Genomic DNA, 22,645 nt, shown 5'->3' with positions numbered 1-22,645 from the left:
GAGCATAACTTACAGACCCTATTTAGAGAAAATTACCCTAGATTATTATTTTACATTTTTTAAAACCGTATTTTAGTGAACTATAGAATTGTACATACTTATTTTTCAAAGCAAAATATATCATGGCTAACGGCATAATTTTGCAGCGAAAAGAGCTCATGATAAGCAAAACCGCAGAAGAGTAAAGAAACGAAAAAATATTAGAAATTATTTAACTAAGCATTATCCATTACTCATATTTTAAAAAGCTAAGCATCTTAAAACCGAGGAAATCAAAGCAAATGTCTCTAATATCTCACATTAACAGCTATTACTTCAGCTCTCTGAAAATACAAATTTTAACAGCAACTCTCGCCATATCTTTTGCTTTCGACTTTCGTTTTCATACGTCATTAGTAGTTAAGAAAAAAAATATACAGTTTCAGCAGTGGGAGATAATTTTCTTGTAACAAAACAAAAGAAAGCCATAGGTTTCAATGAAAAAACGTAATAACCTCGCATTCAGAGAACTGTTACTTTTTCTAAATGAATACAACATAATTTTCTTACTCAGATACTGAAATAATGGTTTTATTACTGTTATGAAACAAGAGTTATTGTGTGTTAAATTTTACAGTTATGTAACCCTGTGTTTTTGAAATCATGAAAAACCGGGGCTGAATATAGCATTATTTCAAAGCTTGAAATCGAAATCGAAATCGCATCGAAATTGAAGAAATTTGGTTTTGAGTTGCTTGCATATCCACCATATTCTTCTGATCTGACGCCCAATGACTTTTTCTTGTTACCAGACCATAATGAGATGGTTCGCTCAACGTAAATTTAGTGCCAATGACAGGTTAATTGCTAAAACTGAGGAACAAATCATACAACAAAAATAACAACAAAAGGTTGTCAGATCGATAAAATTGGTGAGAGTAACTGAGCGATAAAGATTTGCAAAAACAAATTCTAAAGTTCTTCTTCCATTGTTTGCGATTTTTTTTTTCAATCGAATTGATAACCTCCTCGCTATTAAACGCATTAGAACAATTGAGCAATAAAATGCTCTTCAGTGAGCGTCGGTGCTAACGACAGATGCGCTGTGAGTGACTTTGTCATTCTTAGTGAAATGAATACAACAAGCAAAAGAAAAAATGAATAAATAAAAATATAAAAACAATGAAAAGCAAATAAAAATATGTAAATGTCGAGCAGTGCACACCAGCTAAAGCATTCAGTTTGACTGCACGAATGCTCATCAGTCGCTCACCATACTTGCCGATGGATAGCTAGACCGCTGACAGTAACGCTACATGACGAAAACCATTTTCGAAAAAAACATTAAAAACCGCAGCTAAAAACGTCACAGTGTAATTTTTATTTTAAACGCGTACGATAGCAGAAAGAAAGCTTTTTCTACCTAACGACCTTACGTTTTGTGGCGGGTGGTGGTTCCCATTCACCTTGTGCGCAAAGTTACTTGGAGACGGTGCGGTGGTAATGTTGCTTAGTAGTGGCTAACGGTTAAAGCCGAAGCATATGACATGCCAACAAGTACGACGCAAAACAGCGGAAGCGCTCACAAACACTGCGGCGTGAGCAAATTCTTTCCTAATTGTGTACAACCGTGTGTGTGCACGCTGACTTGCCATGCAATCATGTTGACACTAATGACCGCGACGGGTGTACCTGTTGGAGAAATGTATTTCTATCTACCAGTTGATATCTAATGTACATTTTTTACTAAAGAAAATACCACACACCCATACACATACACAAGTAATCAGTGTGATTTCAATGAGCAAACATTCTATGATTCGCATGTATATGTGTATGTGTGACAGTTGCTGCTTTGTAAATCCACACATTGTTGCGTCGTCTATTTGCCAATGGCATGCAACGCAGGTCATTAACGCATATCTAAGTGCAAAAGAACAGACGTCGAGAAGGCGGATAGCGCGCGTGACACGAAGTAGCAAATAATAATGAGAAAATCATATCAAATAAATTGAAAGAAGTGTGTGCAGCGGACAGTGATTTTCCCACAAATGCAAATTACGATAAACAAAATATTATATAATATGAATATATACAATACACGTGCAACATTTCCAACACACATACATACATACATATGCAAATCGAAAGTCAAATTCCAAAATAGTTTGTACAAAAAGTGTCATCCAACGCCTACAACTAGACTATAACTAGCAACGGTTTCAAAATAAACAATTTAGTTCGCATGCAAATTACAGTTAAGAACAACAAACAATAATAACGAAGTAGCTATTACAAAATATTGCCGTTTATTATGCATACATATGCGCATGCATTCAAATGTGTGGAAGCGTTCATACAATCGGTTTGTCAATTATTTAGTCAGCTAGAAGCTACGTCAAAATATAAGCGAAAAATATGACAAGCAAAACGTCAATTAATGTCATGCAGCGGCATCTGCTGACAATCGAAAAGCTACGCAATCGAGTACGTCAAATGTTGAAATGTGTTATAAATTTGCATATTGAATTTTTGGTAATTGCACAAACACTTATTTTATATAAATATATATGTATACACGCATATGCTTATCCATATTATATCGATATTACTCTATGTATGTTTTTTGTTTATTCTTGTATAGATTATCTTATATATGTATACTATGTTTTTGTGTGTTTTAATAGACGTATAGAATTTCCTAGAGGTTCAGCTGATGGCTCAAACAAATATATAAGTTTGACAATTAAGCACGGTATACTTTAGCAGCTTTTTTTCAAACTATAAAAATGTATTTCCCAGCTATATGCTGGAAGCATCCATTTACTTGTTTACCACCAAAACATTTTTAAGAAAAATAAGAAAAAATTTTATATTCGGAGTGCAAAGCATCTTCCAGAGGCTCACTAGGGTCAGTTTTGTAAAAAAAAAAGTTATCCTCTAGTAGTATGGACTATAAAACTTCTTGTGGGTGCGCGTCAAGGTTGGCTATGCAGCAAAGTTAGAGTGATAGGTGTTTAGGGTTTTTCAAAATCCAGTAACGGCACTCATATTTAATTGGTGTCTATACGCTACCCGACAAATGAAACAGCGGCGGATCCACGGGGAGTTTTGGGAGTCAAAGTTTACTACTGTCATAAAACCAGAGCGCGGAAAATAATTTTAATTCGAATTTAAAAGACTTTACGAAGAAACAACAATATTAAAAATATGTTAGAAAGACAATTTTTTCTGTAGAACCCCCATAGAAAGAAATTGTGGATCCGCCACTGAAATGAAAGATACTACTAATTTTCGGACATACCTGAATTTACAAAATAATATTATGTAAGAAATACATTCGGATTTTTTCGACTAAGATTTCCACTCTCCACCGTCGCATAGCAGTCACAAACTAAAAGCATTCGACTACTGCAATCGCCTTTTTGCCGTTTTTACTTTATTTCTTCACTATTTCATGACATTTTTACTATTTTCCTGCAATATCTGATTGCCAAAGGTGATAAGCATGGATTGTATAATATTATTGCACAATATCTTTGTTAAGTGCTGTTCACACAAGTAATGAAAGTACTTTATACTTCAAACTTGAGAAATTTTCAACAAAGTAATAGAATTGAGCGAAAAAATAGAACATTTTCCTTGTGGGGGTCTTACTCACACAACCCAAATCGCCTTGTGTCATTTGTGTATTTAACAATTAGAGCATTTACTCAATGTCAATAATACGGAGAGCGTCACTTAGTCGCATTATTGTCTATATTTATACATATGTATGTATTTATGTTCATATGTACACGTGCTATGTAAATATCACGAAATGCACAGTTTTACTCGGCAAGGCAAACAAACCAAGTGGCACCCTCTAACTCAATGCATCATCAACAAATTACAAACAAACACCTTTATCTGCCACCTTTAACACTTTCGTAGTGTCTGTTGGTTACTATTTAACCTCAATCTCTGCTTAAGTACATATTTACGAGTATATAGGTATGACAAACCAGTGAAAATGGTGTTGGGTGTCGTTGAAACTAGCTGTTGACAATAATAGATGGACAGCGCAATAGAATATGAGTACTTCTTAATTACAAGCAATGCAAAGATGTAAAGAGTGCGGCATACAAGTATATGTATATACTTCTTAGTATTTCTGGTTTAGTAGGGATTTTCAAGTGAGATCTATTTCTCTGGTTTATGAAAATTTACTGAATTCTGCAAACTATATAAGAATTGTAAAATGTAGAGTAAGTTTAAATTGGAAGTGTTTGATGTGGTAAGTTCTTCGGTAATAGAGATCCACACCCGATTATCGATTTTCAAAATTCCTCCTTAAAATTTGGGAACCCATTATTCAACATTATGGATAATGAAATTCAGTATCGCTTGTATTTTGACCATACTGGTCCCCACATTTGAAAAAGCTGTATTTTGGTTTCAACAGAATGTTTTAAAATTTACAAATCTATAATATGTGTCTCAATGAACATATCTTTTGAAAGAAAATCTTACCTATAGGTATTTATACCAAATTTGAATTAGAGCAGCTTTAATAATTTAAATGCATAATATTTTTTTTTATTTTTTCAACTTGTTCCTTCGGCTCTTTCACAGGTTCTCGAATCGAATGTCAACCAAATGATGGACGATGTGAAGAGCTTCAATGAGGAGCTACTTGAAGTGCAGCGCTTAGATGCGCTCATCAGCGCCTTACGCGATTATAGTGGCCCAACAATATGCCACGAATGGCCCTATCCACTCATATTCAAAGGCACCGTCGACGATGCAGATGTCGCACAAATTCTCAATGGCAGAATGAAAGTAGACAAAACTAACAATAACAATTTAAATGAGCGGAATATCAATTGCGAAGTGAGGCGCAAGTCTACGATGCAAACTTCAAGAAATCATCAGCTTAGTAATGAAGTGATTTAGCATTTAATTATTAGTGTAATATTCTCTAATTTAATGGCTAGCTTTAGGCTTTGGCTCCTAAGATACAAACCAAATGCATAAAAGTATTAAGACATGTAAGCGTTGAACATAGTTTTATAAAATAATGCTTGTAATACATATTTACAAGTATATAGAATTATAAGTACAACCTTCTTTAAGGTCATACATATCATGGAATATGTTTGTAAAACGAAAGAATTCAATACCTAGAGTAGAGTAGTCTGTATATACCTATATACTATATGTATTTTAAGATTAGCCATACCTACTTTGTACTGTTAAGAATGTCAATGAAGTTTTGCCACTGATTTAAAGTTTATGTTGAGATTATTTTACTAGTAAATACAGACTTTGAGAAATGTCTGACTTCAATAAATTTTACTCGATACACTTGAACAAATTTTGCACATGTTTTGGGATAAGGGAAAGAGTAAAAACTTAGAGTTTTAAAACTGGTTCTTGACTTAGGTCCAACACTTAAGAATTGGAAGAATATATATAACGCTTATTTCAATTAACTAAATATAATTTTAAATCAATATCCCATATAGTTTTTGAGTTACAGCCTCCCACTTATTTCACTCAACTCTATCAGTTTATCTCTTAACGGGTTTATTCTCAAAACGTCACTTTCAAATTTGCTGCTGTGCTTGCTGCTTAGAGACAAATGATTTATCAAATTGTTTGCGCATGCTCTATAATTACATAGTAGAATTACATTGCGATTTTTTACATATTACATCAGGAGTCGTTTAATATATTTCCAAACTTTGCTAAGAGTGTTACAGGAGGGTGGTGCGGCTTAATAGCTTATGAGATATTTACATTAATGACTTTGATATATTTTAGAAAACTTGGAAACCATATAACATATGCTTGTTTCTACTATGATCTCCTTTCTAAAATGTGAGTTACTCATAGGGCCAAGGATCACGTTTAGCAAGTTCGTCAAGATATCACAAATTGGACTAAAGTTGTCAGTGAAAAGACATACGAACTCATCATCCCGACTATTTTGATTATTATAACCCGTTATGTGAAGGATACTATTAGACTCAGTGCAACATGTTGTCTTATTTTATAAATGTTTTCTAAAGAACTTGCCAAGCGTAGATAGGTTTAATCACCTGGCATCTCTTAACACCGTGGCGTGATGAACTTTGTAGTGCGGCATTGGCATTTTATCAATATTGATATGTCTCAGTTACTGCCATAATCAATAAGCCATGTAAATCAAATAACCTGTGAGAATGCAAACAAACCGCAAAGCTATGCGCATAGTCGCACTTGCAATTTGCTAATATCTCTATATACTACATGACTATATGGCATACCGACATATGATATTCCAGTTAGTGGTATTCCAAAGCTAACCAGTCAAGACCGAGCAAGGTGTGAGACAAATGATGTGAAAAATTTTGAGCGACTAAAGTTTATGTGTATTGTTGTCTAATAATGTGGAATAAATATAAAATAATTGCAAATATATATTTCTGAGCAAAATTTTACATTTCCCTGAATGATGTTTGTGACTTCATAACCCAAACAACGTAACTTTACTGCCGTAGTTAGAAGTCGTTATAATATATATTTATTTACTTCATGGCACTTGCAGTGATTCTTCAATGCCATAGATGTTTTAAGTGTTATTCCTTTTTATTTTCATAATTATCTTAAACCGACTTTATTGCTGGCTCCATTTATCAAGTTAAAAATTTTATTTTTAGTTAATTAATTTCACTGTTCTGTTATCTTTGTTTAACGCGTTTTTGTGTTTGTGCAGTTGAGTCATGGATAATCAGCTCCCAAGTTGCACTTTCCTGCGAAATAAATTAATTTATAAATATCTCTTATCAGTTGAGAAAGTTTTTGATCCAAACCGAACATATTTTTCAATAAAATATATATAAGTTCGAGGAAGTAGAATGTTATCAGCATGGTAAGGGCTTGACATATGATAGCCTTGTCAAATATTTGTATAAAATGTTTCTGAAGAAGAAAAATAACTGCGTATATTTAACGAAAACGATGATCGCTAGTTCGTAGTATTTCTAAAGTAAGGGTCCCGAGTAGCAGTAAGGAAAAGTTAAGGTGGAACCGAACACTGATTGAATGGTACAAAGAGGCGATTTATTGTGAACCGATTTTTAACTATACTACGAAAAGACAATACTTGTAAATATATTATTCATGAAATGTATCTGGAAAACGTCAAGTAGTTCATGAGATAGAAAACCGCACATAAAGAAGGCCAACTTCAACAAGTTAGTGCATCTCGAGGTCAAATACCACATAATATCAAACTTTACTAAACCGATCATCCAATTCTTCGATAAGATTCATGTCATAAGATTTGTTTTGTGCTTTAAAAAGGACCTCAGTCTCTACCATTTGTCCCTTAAAATCTTCTCACGAACCTTTCTCTTGAGGATCCGCAAAACCCAGTGGAGGCGAAACAATTCAAAGCTCAATTCTTACAATATTGAGATCATTCTTATTGATTTGTTGCATGGTTAATCGATCCATTGTGGCCATTGTGAGTTCGCCCGGCACAGAGCTTTTACATACAAAAGAATATATGAACGGTATGTCCACATTTTCCTGTCATTCGTTTAGAGTGTCAGCTATCTGGATCAACTAATTTTCCTTGAACGTCCACTACGTAAATCGTCTGCGGCTCATATATAGCCTGAAACAAACCCCTTACGAGTGGTTGCTTCACCTGGCGCAGAGCCATGACAACACTCATTACTCCATATTTTGATAGAAGGAAACATTTTTTTCATAAAGAAATTCCATTTCATTCAGCACTGAAATTTACACAACAGCCTTTTGAAGTTGAGGTCTAACTTCCATAGAAAACTACTTTTCAGCCTGCCTGAAAAACACTCAGCTAAGGACCTGCAGCGATGTTAATTTGGACAATCAAAATTACAACAAGTAAGGAAGGGCTAGGTTCGGGTGTAACCGAACGTTTCATTCTCTTCCAACTTGCAAGGAACAAAGGCGGAGGAATACCTTCAGGTTTGGCAAAACTTTATATCAAACTAAGGAAAGTATCGAGGAAAGAGAATACACTGTTATTAAAAAAAGATTATTTCTTAATAAGAATCTAAGATTTCTTAATATTGACCGATAGATGCGGTTTAAAGTGAACCGGAGTTTCGAAAATATTTATATTATCTATATGGGTATATGGCTTTTACCCATTATTGGCACAAGTTATAGTGCGATTTCGGCAATTTTCGGACGTAATACAAAATCCCTTGAGGGCACTATTTGTGCAAGTTTTATTCTGATAACTTTATTGATGTTTGATTTGTATACTCTAAAGTTTAAGAATCAGACGGAATTTAGAAGTTTGTTATATGGGAATTAGGCGTGGTTGTCATCCGATTTCGCCCATTTTTCGAGTGTCTAATACTCACACACCAAATTTGAAATCGGTTGAGTGGTTCCTTAAATATAGGATTTCACCCAAAGGTGGGCGTTGCCACGGCCCTTGCTCAATTTTCACACCTGATCCTAAAAAGCTTTTCTCCACCATCCTGGTTCTGAAATTTAATGCTTGTGGCTCTTTTTTGAATGATTTTTAGTATACTAACCTCCTTGGGTGCCAAGAAATATGTGTACCAAGTTTCATCAAGATATATCAATTTATAATCAAGTTATCGCTTGCACGGACGGACGGATGGACAGACAGTCACCCGGATTTCAATTCGTCTTGTAATTCTAATCATTTATATATGTATATAAGCTTATATCTATATCAATTAGTTTTAAGTGATACAAGCGAGCGTTAGGTGAACAAAACTATTATACTCTCTAGCAACATGTTACAAGAGTATAAAAATCACAAAAAACGATATCGTATCAACCCTAGAAAAATATCCCTAAAACAACTGATTAATTTGCAAGAACTCAAATACGGCAGTACTTACAACCAAACAAATAAACATGCATACACACAAACGTATAAAACCTTTTAAAACTAGCAAACTTAACTTCACTTACACCCACATACACATGCTAATTTTTTTACATATATATGAAATGGGCAAATTTTCAACAATGCCCAACAAGTCTACGAATTTTAGAAAACAACAAAACACGAACATATATGTATACTACATAAGTATTGGTGAATTATCCCAATCGACACCGAACAATTTTCGTAATTGAGATGAATGATTTCCCTACGAAAAAATTAAGACAACATTAATACAAGAAGGTATACAAGTGCTGAAATTGCGTAGGAAAAGAGCAAAACTAGAAAACACTACAAAGGTCCTTATCCACTTACGGAAATGACCATTGAGCATGGATGACCGGTTGGCTGCCCATTTGTTGTCGTAAAAAAGAGACTCGCTCGTACACCGACAATTGTTGCAAAACGAACACTCTACTCACTTGTTTTGCGTCAATGTGTGTGAAGAGCTTTTGTTGTTGCTTCGGTTTTTGTTACACATCATTCCAATTACAGTTAGTATGCCGGTATGTATTGTGTATGAAGCCGTACTTCCAGGGGCAACAGCTTAAAAGCTAGTCATACCAGTAAGTGCAAATTGCAGACAGTCTGAGGATGCAACAACAACAAGACACACTACTCCCAGGCATGCCGTGCGTGAGAGACTCACTCGCACCATCCCACTTCGCGCCACTCTTCGCAACCAATTTTATTAACGTTTCAAATGCGCTGTGCATAGTGTGTGTGTGTGTGTGTACATAACGATATATGTACGACTAGTATACATACACCAGCATTGATATCTTAAGCTAGAGTTCGTCTTAGTTACGAACGAATCGTAGCGATAGCTTGTAAATTGTACGAACGCAAATCCTCGACCATAAACTGTCTGGCATACCATTGGATTGTGTAAATAAATTGCTCCTTTTAAATTGTTGCATGCAACAAGCCGGCTTTTGTTTCACCTTCACCACCACTTTGATCTACTATTTGTTGACTTTGCATGTAAACTTGTTGTTTCCATAGACGAGTAGGTATGTGCATGTAAGTGGACTAGGAATAAAGTGATGTAAGTAGTATTTGTTGCTGTTGTTGCTTAGGTATCATCTTTTAAGTCTCCTCCTTTTTCATACTAATCATGGGTAGTAATTGCAATAAAAATTGTGTTTGCAATTGTTAGGTATTAGTGGCGAATTAGGGTTTGATAATGAAGATTTATCCTCGTATGGGGATATAAGTATGTACGAGTTATATATACCAGGTTATTATACCCTGAAGAGGGTGTATTATGTTTGCCACGATGTATGTAACACCCAGAAGGAATCGTCGGAGACCCTCTAAGGTATATAAATGATTAGTAAGACGAGCAGAGTCGATTTAGCTACGTCTGTCTGTATATACGCAAATTAGTGCGTTTAGTCCTCAGTTTTTGAGATATGGACCTGAAATTTTGCACACGTCCTTTTCTTATCAAAAGAGCAACTCATTTCTAGGAACTTGCCACGCAAACTGATCGTTCCAACTCAATTCCTTGTTTGGAAAATTTTTTATTGGGCTACCGGTAAAAATCAAGATAAATATCTTTTTATACGCTTTTATGCTATAAAAAATGCTCGTGTAAATTATATGATAGTTTCGGTGCAGCCGAAGTTTACATTTTTTTATTTTATGGAATGTGTTTGACAGAATAATAAATACATCAGCTCGTGCTGTCATAAAAGACGGCAGGGGAAGGCTTTGTTTACAATTACTACGATATGTTGACAGCTACTTATTTTACATACAAGTACATTTTTATGAAGAGAGATAGTGAGAAAACATATTTTAGATATCAATTTTTTTCGTGCCGAAACTTATTTAAAAGCTTAGTTTAAAATTACTATCCAAGAAAAAAGAAAGAATTAATATTAATAAATATGTTCATTTAGTCAGAAAGCGTTCGATCTCATAAATTAAAGAAAATCATTTTGTAGAGATATAGAATAATTTAAAGAGCTAGCTGTAGTTATAACAATTATGTTCGGTTGACAAATGTTCATGAAAAGATGGATAACATTCAGATTTCTTGTTTCAAAGATTCCGGCTGGCGATTCAATGCCTAACTGTCAGATAGCTGTCTGTCAAATGACTGGTTGTCGCTTAGCTATGTCTGTCAGAAAGCTATGGCTATCATTTGACTGGCTATCAGATGGCTGACTATTAGGTGGCTTAATGTCAAATAAGTTTAAAAAATTACTACAAATTATTACAGATGACCCATCAATGTACTAGAATTATATACCTACTATGAAAACGTATAGCCTTTTATATTAGCACATACTCGTACATTCCTATATAGCCACCATATATGAATATATTATTCACAATCTACATATCTACACACGTTATTTATTATGCAAATCTGTGCCAAGTGTCTCATTTGTTAATGGCCTCAAGTGCTATCAGCTTTAAATGCTCATCATCCTCCAAATTACATCCAACCAACGTCCCTGACCCATATTTGATTCACAATCGCCAACAAACGTGTATAAAATAAAAGAGATACTCGTATATACTCTTATGGGAAGTAAATGCAGATTCAAGCATAGACACAGACACCCATATATAATTATATGCATATGAATATGTACTTAGGTATTCTCCAGCGACGCATGTGATAAAAACGTTTTATTTAATATATTTCGACCATTTTAATTGAAATTTAATGTATACCATGAGTATACTGTAAGTACATATAAAAATATATTCTAGAATTACTCAAGTAGTATGTAGTATATAGACCGGAGTACATATAATAATGGAGGATTTTAATTTTAAATAAAATATTGTTCAACAACACAAAGAACAAAAAATTATTCCAAATAACCCCAAAGCAATAGTTTAGGATATTTTACCTTGGTCCGTATTTAAAATATGGCGAGAGGTTAGTTTTGTAAATGCAGATTATTATGTTTAATATGGAAGCAGCATTCAATACACTATTATAACCGAAATACAACGTAAGATGAGTTCTACAAAAACAACAGCAAATGGAATAATATTTTAAAGTATTTTTTTAAGTGTTATCATTTTCACATAAAAATAACACATAAGTCTAAGTTTATTGTGAATATTAAAGAGATAATTTATTTAAAGACCCATGTTCAATCTTAATTGTTAATCCAAGTGGGGAATAAATTTACGTTACGTTATAAAATTACGTCAACTCGATGAGAATTATCCAGTTTCAGTTCAAGAAATTTACTCTTGAAAAATATATACTTAATGGATATTGAAATAACTGCAGCCAACTTCACGCTAAACCCAATATAAGCAAAACAAAAGGGAGCAAGCATAGTACAATAATCCAAAACTACATTCACAGTTTTCCGGCCAGAAAGGCACTTCGGTCATCTAAGCCAAAAATAAAATGTATATGATATTTTTACACTCAACTTTTTAAACGCTTATTTTCCTAATTAGTTTCGGTTTTAAACTCAAATTTAGACTCAAAGTTTGATCTTAAATTTGGTGTTGTTGTTAAAAGACTTCAGCGAAATTTTTAGTGCATAGAAAGTTAGATATATGGAAAGAAAATCTAAAAACACGCATGAAGTTGTTACACAAATTAAGGTATAAACCACTTTAAGCTTGTATTGCGACCTAAGGCCCATTGTGCCCGTCCCTCCTGCTTAGTGCTATTGAGGCGGTGTGATCCCTATTTGAATATATAGATCAAAGGGCCTTGATCCTGCGTCTACAGATTGCTGTGCAGTCTAGAGTCAAGTCATTTAATATTAGTGTTCGTTAGTTCGTATATAAGTATGTCAATATAGTTAATTTTTTTTGGTTATTTTGCTAATGAATAAGTGAATTTATACATAAGAATTTTTTTATGGTATTCTGACACATAGTAGTCACATGTGAAGAGCATAACGAAATTATTTGACCGCTCACGCATAGATAAAAGACAAACTTAAGAACTAATGACTTACACTTTAAGAATTTAACTCAAATAAGTTATATGAGTAATGTCTGTCGCATATGTGGAGCTAACCTGAGAGGCTTGTAAGAAATTTTAGGCAGAGCCTTACTACGTTTATGAAACATTTTTTGAATTGGTGATAATTGACTTAATCTTTCGACTTTTTTAAGCATTTTTGAGTTGTAATAACATCTTAAAAAAGTTGATACCTTTACATATGTAGTTGGAAAAGCTTGTGGATTATGACAGTAAGATTCAAGGGCCTCCTTACAATGACGTCAATTATTGTGACATTTCCCGCTTAGTTTTAGTTCAATAAAGTTACTGATATTGGGAATCTAATAAAAAGTCAGCTTTCTCAAATATCCAACGATGCATTCATGATAGAAAGAAAAGTGAGAATGTAAGAATATAGAAGTTATGCCTAAAAATAGTATTTTGAACGATTTTCAACAGATTGTGGAGCAATACAGAGTTAAATATTTCTCCACTCACGTTTTATATGTAGTGCTTTTTATATTAAAAGAAAACATGATCATCTTAAGAATTTTGATCAGTTGAATATCACGGAACCATCAAACTCAATTTGGCAAATGAAAAGTACTTTACAGACCCCTATTTACAATACTTCTCATACCTGTAGCGCAAAACACAACAACATACATATGTGTGTTCACCTTCATGAGGATAACTCCTAGCTTGTTGCGGTATTTGCTAACATGTATAAATATCATCCTGCCCACCTACATATCTGGGCAAATAGCACACCGAAATAAACACAAACTCAGCAACTTGACGTTAAGTAATAACCGAGAGCGGAATGCATATGAAAATAGTTAGGAAATTGATGAAAACTGTCGTGACTATGCGAACGGAATTGGTCGGATTCGGCAGATTGACTACGAATGGAGGAAGTGGCGAGCAGGGCAGGAAATGTAAATGAGTGTTTTGATTTGATTTGTTTTCCTGGCTACATATCAAATTTGGTTTAGACGGGCTATAGCAACCGCATATAACCCCAATAAACAAAGTAATAAAACAACCTGGCATGTGCAGTGAGCGAGCGAGCAAGCAAAGAAGCAAAAATACTTCCAAACGCAAAGGAAACGCGGCGCGTCAAGTAACAAAGAAACGCACGCTGAAAAAACAAATAAGTGTTTGTGCGTTCGAATATCAGGTATTTTCACAGCGACTTTTTAAACGCAGAGACGAACGAAAGTAGAAGATAGTGGTCGCTAAATTAAAAACTGAGTCCAGAATAACGCAGGAGAGGCTGAGCGCTGTGTGTGTGCATTAGCAAAGAGAAGCCAGTGAATCGTGCGTACGGTATCATTTGCTGGCTGAGGTGGGTATCATTGTGCAAATACGAGCTTCCATTTGAAGGTTTCGTAGACAATTTTTATTGCAGAAAGTTTGACAAATGCAGCGAAGTTATTACTATTTGTAAGGCAGCGCCAAAGCAAGTCACCAAAGTTGCGCAATAACGCAAGTTCAGAGCGAGTGAAATATAAAGTTTGCAGTAGCTACCACAGAGCGCTGGCAGGCAAATCAATTGCAGCACCAAACGCAATATTAGTCAAAGCACAAACTATGCAACCAAGATTGCTGTAGCACTATGCAGAGTTGCCTGAACTTTGGTAAATATACAGTTGTGGTGGCGGTGGTAGTGGGGCGAGCCGTAGCGCAAAGGAGATACGCACAGCAACGTGTAGCAAAGCAGGGCATTGTTGGGCGAAAACATATAACGGCATGTCCATATCAAAGTTACGCAGCCGGCACGCAGTTCTGACGCGACAGGATCACATTAAAAGCCCCAGTAGTGGCGGTAGTGCTGGGGGTGGTAGTAGTGGGGGTATTAGTCGTGAAAATATTACTACTGCCACCAACGCGAGTGCCGTCGATATACATAAAACTGCCAAATCTACAACGCACGCTGCCACCACAAAACAACTGAATGCTGCAGCGACGAATGCGGTCAGCAGCACTTCTGCTGCCAACAGCGCTACTGGAATCTCGGCCACTGCGCAACAGCTGCAAACAAATCAACTCACACCGCAAGCTGCACAAACCTATGTACCTCAGACATCACTACTGAAAATCGAGCCATTTGTTCCTAGTCTAACGACGCGCTTACGCCGCAACTTTGGACGCTCATATACTACACTGTGCACCACAGCACCGGTGAATGCAACAGCTAGTAGCAAACGTAAAAGCGCTAATAACCCAAATCCAGCCAATGCACTCAATTCACCGCTGTTGGGTGCCGCCATTGATAGCAAACTCGCTAAAGCAAATGCCGCCAGTACGCGCGCCGCTGTGGCCGCACGCTTGCGACGCAATCCAGTGCGCGCAATAGTAACGCGTCAGCGTTCGAAATCCACCTCTTCGTCCGCCTCGAATCGACCGACAACAGCGCATCGCAATTTGTCACCGAATATGTTATTGAATGATGAACATGGCGGTGCAGCTGCAGTTGCGAGCGCTGCTAATGGTGGTGGTAGTGACAATAGCAGCGCCAGCGGAAATGGTAACGGTAGTGGCAATAGCAATGCGGCTGTTGTAACGTTGCAGCCAAATGGCATTTGTCGTATAACGCGCGCGGCGCAAGAGCGTGAAAAACAACCGGACCGCATTAATTATGATCGACGCGGCCTAAGTGCGATACCAATATTCGAGCATGAAACACAGCTGCGCCTACTTTCACTACAACATAATCTCATCAATATTTTTCATATACCGAAAGAAGAGCCTTTACTAGCACCGCCGCCACCGATGCAAACAGCCGCGGTAACCGCAACAACACATGACGAAGGTACTCACTCACCGGAAGTACCCATTGAGCTTGTGGACAGTGAGCAAAATGCACTCGAAATAACTAACGGCGTATATTCGCCAAAACCATTGCGTCATCAAAATGAACGCGTGACCGTTGGAAGAATAACCGGCAGTACTTCCGGTGGCGGTGCGCGACTACCGCTTGCTTTGCGCCCAACTTGCGTGCGACAATTGAATGGAAATGCGCTAACACCGCCGCCACCGCCACCCACACCACTAGGACAGCTACAACAACAACTGCCCCAAGCGGTGCCACATCATCTTTATCAACAATTGTTGCAACAGCGTTTGGTTGCTGCGGGCAGTACCGTAAATGCGCTGAAAAATCTGCACTACAATGGGCCACTACTGCCGCTGGCGCGCCAACCGACGCCATGCCGTTTCGCACTGAAGCGCTCTAAGAGCTTTGTGTCTAATATACCACGGAATCTGCAAAGCATACAACAAAATCTGCTAAAGACTCAACTCGCGCGTGTCAAGCTGGGCGCCACAGGTGCTGATGCGCATTTAAAGAGTTTCGATTCGAGCACCAGTACCAGCGCGCTTACCACCACTACCGATTCGTCGCCTTCCTCCATTTTGGCAACATCAACGACAAATACAAATGCCACCACATTCGCCGGCAGCGATCGAGAAGAGGAAGATCCGCTGCAACAGCTGACCGTTAAGAATAGACAACTGGTAGCATCTTATGGCATGATCTTCCAGCACCTGGTCTTTCTCGATCTCTACGACAATCAAATCGAGCGCATAGGCAACTTAGATGGGCTACCCACACTCTCTGTACTGTTGCTAGGTAAGAACCGACTCAACGACATCAGCGGTCTCGCTTCACTGAACCAAACGCTGCGCGTACTCGACCTGCATGGCAATAAAATCAATAATGTCGCTAACAAGCTCAATTGTCTGCAAGAGCTGAAGTCACTCAATTTAGCCGGCAATTTGCTGCGTCAAATAGGTCCGAATGATTTCAGTGGTTTGACGCAACTGCGTGAACTCAATCTGAAGCGCAATAAAATCAAGCGCATCAATGGCTTTCAACATCTCACCGCCTTGGAGCGACTCTGGCTCTGCCACAATGAGCTGCATCGCGTTGACGACATGGCGTCGATTGCTAAGGCAACAAATTTACTAGAGGTCACCATAGAGAATAATCCCGTCTCGCTGGCTGGGGACTGTGTCTCCTTTTTGGTCAGCTACTTGCCACGCCTACAAACGCTTAGTCAAATGCCAATTACCGAGCAAGTGCGCGCGGCGGCAATGTCTTGGCGACGAAATAAAGAGATTTCTGACACGCATTACGCACACCTCACGCCCGACGCGTATCAGTGTATCAAACGTGAGGAGGTCATATCGAATGCGCGCACCAACTGGGAGTTGCTAAGGTCACAGCAGACCCTACAACAGAGTGCGACATTGCAAAGGCAAGCAAAACAGAAATTGCCACAAACTACGTACACGACAGCGCCGCGTATTGCGAAGCCCAGCGAGTTGGCGCGCATAAATGAGTCCAACGAGGCGGTGGGTGATGCGACCGAGCAAGGTGCTGGCATGCTTGTGGCCACTGGGTTGGATGCAGAATTACAGGAGTTCATTAAATTGCCGCCCATACAGCAGCAAGAACAGCAACAACAAGAGCACAGACAACGAGAAATAGATATACAACAGACCCAGGCACATGCACAGACGCGCATACAGATACCGAAATCAGGACAGACATCAATAACTAAGCCTAATCCGGCTGATAAAGGACCGCTGCCACCGACACCCCTCTTGACAAAGGCGCATGATGTAGAGTCACCGCTACCGCATAATGTGAGCAACGACGTCAAGCACAGTGAAGGCAAAAACAACAATATTGACATTAACAATAGCAACAGCAACGTCAACAGTGCGCGCTTTTCTGGATCGTCGTGTTCGAGTTTGGGGCCCAATGTACACTCCTCATCCAGCTGCTTCAGCTCGGATAATGAGGATTCCGCTGAGTTAACGGCACAACAACGCATTACGCGCACACATAAATACCAAAAGACAGTTGGACAGAAACAGCAACAGCAACAACGGCGCCGTGGCAACAGCAGCAACGAATGTAGGACTGACAATATAGTTGGGAGGAGGAAGTTTGATACAAAGCAAAAGGCAGGCGATTTGACGACAACAAATGAGTCAGGCAATGTCGCTGCTGTTGGGGCAGCGGTAAACAAAGTCAATAGCGGGGCGGTGGCGCGTGAACAAGTAGCAGCTGTAAGCGGGGACCTAGCGACCAAGGTGGGCGGAGAGTTTCAAGTGGATGGAATTACCGCAAAGCAAAAGCAAGCAACAAATAATGATAATGCAAGCGACGCATTGCAGTTACCAACACAACTACCAACGCACGAGGCGGCGGCAGAAAATGACACAGCAAAGGCTGGCGAGTCTATCAGTCAGGCGGACAGTAACTCATCAGCGGTGATGCCTAGCCGCGCCACTTCTAATGCTAACAAAACAATGATACCACAACAAAAAGTGACTAGCACAACAACAGCTACTAGTATTACCACTTCAGTTGCAAGCGCAGCCACAGCGCAAATTACAAACCACGGTGGCTTACTAAGTTTAGGCTTTAAAGAGCAAACGAACACTGCTGCTGTACAGCCGCCGCCACAACAAACAAATGGCGCAGCGTCGGGTTTTGTAGGCGCAACGACGCGCACGCCATGCCGCCGTCTAACGAGGTCACAGACAATCGTGGGCGCCAGCAATGGTGGCACAAATAACAGTCCAGTCACCGCAGCTAATAACGGAAATGAGACGTGTGTCGGCAGGCGCACAGCTAATAATGGCAGCAAAACTGCCACAAACGCCACGTCGACGCCGTGCAATGGTCAAGCGTCTGTACAGCCGACTGTCACTTGCATAGTGGCGCCAACGCCAATCAACACAGCCAACAACAATACGGCAGGCGGCCAACGCGCGCCGGCTGCCAACAAAACGGAACGTGAGACGCGTGAGCGTGAACGTGAACGAGAACGCGAGCAGGGCGGTGACTATCTCATCGAGATTTGCGGTCGCTACCTGAATGTGTACGGTCAAGGCGCTTTGCGCTACATCGACAAACAGTGGAATGCAGCGAAAGCGCAGGATGTGCACACGCTCAATTTTAGCTACATCAATTTCAACAATATCGCCGCCACCGTGTTGGCGCGCATCAAGTCACGCTTCCCAAATGCCGAAAATTTCGTTTTTCGCGAAACGAATATTGAGTTTATCGGCCAGCTCAATGCATTAGGCGAACTGCAAGGCATCAGCGCGCTCACCATCGATTCGGAGGGAAATGCAATTACCACAAAGGATTTGTGGCGTGAATACGCCATTTATCGACTGTCGCACTGGGGGCTTAAGCTGATCAATGGTGTTGCGGTCACGGAGGCGGACATTGAGGCGTCCAATGCGCTGTATGAGGGTCTCTCCGATTTGGTGTTGTGGGCAATGCCGCCGTCCATGTTGCAGCCGCTGCTGGCACGTTTGCGGCTAGACGAAACATGTACGGCCAGCAAAATGTCGCCTAAAGAGTGGCTAATGAAGCCGGAAAACAAATCACTGCGCCTTGTTGTTGGTAAAGAGGCGTTACAATGGAAAAAGCCCAACACTAGCGCCACTACTACTAATGCCAATAACGGCGGCAACAATGTCAACGGTATTAGTGGCCAGCATCAACAGCCAATGCCTTATGCCGTGAGCGAGGCCAGCGTAGGCGTCGGTACAAATGCCAACATCAATACGCTTAGTATGCGCGAACGCGGACGCTTGCACTTTGCCACCATGCTGGAGAATACCGTTAACGCTGTAGAGAAAGTGCATATGCTGGAAACGTTGTGGCCAAGTATGCTCTTGGATATTGTACGCAACGCTCTGCTCGATTACTCGCACCTCGACGAATATTTACGCAGTGTAATCGACGAAATCATGAAGTGACAAAAACAAAGCGCATGCGTTGTATGGACTGCATGGCAGCGCGTCGCTAAGTGGCTTGCGGACCGTAGGCGTCCGTTGTGTGAGCCAGTATTCTTGTATAGAGGCGCCGGTAGTAGAACTTAATGGCGCTTGTTTTTCGTGTTCATTTGCTTGGGATGTAGCCCTTGTGTTCGGCAATACACAAATACTAGTAATACTCAAAGCGAATTTAAATTTAACGTACACACCTATATAGAAAGGCTAATGATTTAAGAAAGCGCGATGCACTTATACAGATATACATATGTAGTTAATAATGTAGTTGAATAAAATTTGTAGCTCAATTTATAAAATAGTAATAAACGATTGATATAAAAACCATATAAAACGTTTGTACTTTGTATGGGGTTTTCCAATAGGGGTGATATGATTTCTCAGTGTCGTTTCGGCTATTTTTAATATGTCATGCTCTGCAATTTTTTTTTTCATTGTGTTCAGTAATGTTTACAATTTCATCATGGAAAGATATATCAAAATAATCGTTCTCCATACATTGGACCACCATAAACGTCGTAAATTTTCTGATTTGCCTTGGAACTTGAAAACGATAACGCTTTTTTTAAGAAAATCATCTACTCCGATGAGGCTCACTTTCATTTGAGTGATGCGGTAAATAAACAAAACTGTCGATTCTGGTGCAAAGAAAATCCACAAATTACTCATGAGCAACCATTGCATTCACCTAAATTGACAGTTTGGTGTGGTTTTTGGTCTGGTGGAATCATCGGTACGTACTTCTTTCGAAATGAAGCTGGTGACACCGTTACTGTCAATAGAGAGCGGTATAGATCGATGATAACCAACTTATAATGACCGCAATTGGCAGAAGTTGATCTTGACAACATCTGGTTCTAACAAGACCGAATTATTTCCAGAAAAGTTTGAAGATTCGATAATTTCAAGAAACACGACATTGAATGGCTTCCAAGAACAACATTAGACTACTTCTTGTGGGGTTACTTGAAGTCATTGGTCTTTAGCAATAAACCAGACTGTCTTCAAGCGTTAGAAGTCAATATTGATACTCGAAAATTGGGTTCATTCAATTCGTTCCTGCAAAAGAAGTCGTGCAAGAAGAAGACTTTTAAATTTATTGATCCAAAAATTTTTACACATATTATGGTATCTTTTAACTATATTTCAAGACTAAGTACTAGTATTTGGAAAAGAGCTATAGCTGATCTCCGCTCGCTCCTCTCAAAAAAGGCGTTTTGCGGTGACCACTATATCTCTGAACTGGATCATCTGAAATTAAAAAACCGAACGTTAAAATTATGTTAAATCTAGTAATTAATCGAAGAAATAAGCAAAATAAAGTTTTTTGACAAAATGGCGGTTTCTCAAAAAAAAAATCGATTTTTCACCGAAATTTCGACCTTAAATTGTTTATAAAAACAAAAATATTTATCGAAGAGAAAAAGTCTTCGATTAATTACTAAAAAATGTAAGAAGCTCGTGTTGAAATTTGAGACTAATCGGTTTAGCCGTTTACGAGTAATGAAAACATCATTCTGAGAAAAACGCGTTTAAAGTTTGGAATGCACTTTACATGGGATAAAAAACGCCTTTTCCAATTTGCTTGTGGCTTCAAAAATATTCATCGGAACGATATATTTTCTGTGTGTATTCTTAAATATATGTATATTAAGAAAAAAAGAAAAAATTATCGAGTTTTTGAAAATTCTAACAGTTTGTATCCCCATAAGGAAAGGAAAGGAATTACTAATTGACTCAAACAAAAGTATGTCTTAGACACCAGTTTCTTAACTTCGTCAATTAGCAATTATCGATGGATAAATGGTAATTAAAGGTATGTCTAATACGCCAATTCATTAATTTAGTCAATTAGTAAAATATGATTAATAAAAAATGTAGTTATTATAAAAAAAAATGGAAACTAATTTACTTAATAAAAATAATTATGATGAAATACGGTTGCATTTCTTATAATTAACTTCACAGAAATAAACTAATTAATTAAAAAACTTAATTTAATAAAACAATGGCTTATTGAAATAAATTCAAAAATATTTAGTAATATGAAAAAACAGTTTACTCAACAAACTTCTTTTTATTTTAAGGGGTTATATCCACTTTTAAAATAAACAAAATTAATTTTTTTTTTGTATATATACCTATGTATATGTTAAGAAGAATGTATTTAAGAATTTAATCCGAAATTTGAAATTGATCCGACATATAGTTTCGGAGATATGAGATCGTAGATATTTGTGAGAACTGAGAGTAATCGGCTCTCCGAAACGGCTACACCGATCCGCTTGAAATTTTCACACGAACTTCTTAGATGTATTTGTCAGGTAATGGTTGAAGGAATAAGATTTTTGCATTTATTTCGATTTTTAATCCACTCTAAAGTCTAAATTTTTTAAAAACGACTTTTTTCGAACACCTGTCATTTTGTCCAAACCCGAACTTTAGACTAGTCCTTCGATTATTACCTGTATTCACCCCCAATAATAGTAATTTTTTGTTGCTTTTTGAATTTCCGGTATTTTTAAGAAAAAATCGGTTTAAAAATGTCAAATTAAATCAATGAGATTCATAATTTAAAGGAGTTAATAAAAGGTATAACATTAGTGAACACAAAAAAATATTATTTGGACGAACCTTAAAATGTATGAATAAAAAAACTTGAAAGCCAACATAAAAATATATATAATGGAGGAAACTAGTTAAAGAAGCAAAATTCCAATGAAATTGGAATGAATGAAAATTAAATTAAATGCCTTTTGTTATGATGAAAAAAAATGTTAAAAATTGTAATAAATTTATTTAATTGAAAACAATTGTTAATTTCTTAAAAATTAATTATAAATAAAAAATTTAAGAAAAATTTAAATTAAAACTTAAAATTTTATTTAATGAAAAAAAATTCAATGAGCGCAGACAGACAGGTAGTGAGTGACTCAACCAAAACTCCAAAACTGTAA

The 22,645-nt window shown here is 37.6% G+C and overlaps 2 protein-coding genes across 3 annotated transcripts; both read left to right on the top strand.

The window, feature by feature from the left end:
* Positions 1-1,208: 1,208 nt before the first annotated feature.
* LOC106620848 (uncharacterized) lies at positions 1,209-5,301 on the top strand. 2 transcript variants are annotated; one of them, XM_014239498.3, is made up of 2 exons: positions 1,209-2,466; positions 4,594-5,301. In XM_014239498.3, the coding sequence occupies exons 1-2, from the start codon at positions 2,398-2,400 to the stop codon at positions 4,912-4,914; spliced, it is 390 nt and encodes a 129-aa protein (XP_014094973.2). In that variant the 5' UTR covers positions 1,209-2,397; the 3' UTR covers positions 4,915-5,301. The 2 variants fall into 2 exon arrangements, with proteins under 2 accessions (XP_014094973.2, XP_014094965.2); XM_014239490.3 differs by having other exon boundaries at positions 1,217-2,514.
* Positions 5,302-13,979: 8,678 nt separating this feature from the next.
* Positions 13,980-20,123, top strand: LOC106620320 (uncharacterized). The gene has a single exon (XM_036372443.2). It carries the CDS (start codon positions 14,616-14,618, stop codon positions 19,653-19,655), a length of 5,040 nt encoding a protein of 1,679 aa, XP_036228336.2. The 5' UTR covers positions 13,980-14,615; the 3' UTR covers positions 19,656-20,123.
* Positions 20,124-22,645: the final 2,522 nt, after the last annotated feature.

This window comes from Bactrocera oleae, chromosome 6, assembly GCF_042242935.1.
Source record: "Bactrocera oleae isolate idBacOlea1 chromosome 6, idBacOlea1, whole genome shotgun sequence".
NCBI lineage: Eukaryota > Metazoa > Arthropoda > Insecta > Diptera > Tephritidae > Bactrocera > Bactrocera oleae.
The sequence above is the reverse complement of the archived record's forward strand: the minus strand, read 5'-3'. Positions and strand labels throughout refer to the sequence as shown.

Bases quoted from the DNA above. Each gene is read 5' to 3' on its own strand.
- LOC106620848 (XM_014239490.3), top strand. From the start codon at position 2,398: ATGACAAGCAAAACGTCAATTAATGTCATGCAGCGGCATCTGCTGACA. The intron at 2,515-4,593 runs GTAATTGCACAA...GCTCTTTCACAG, and splicing joins ATTTGCATATTGAATTTTTG to GTTCTCGAATCGAATGTCAA.
- LOC106620320 (XM_036372443.2), top strand. From the start codon at position 14,616: ATGTCCATATCAAAGTTACGCAGCCGGCACGCAGTTCTGACGCGACAG.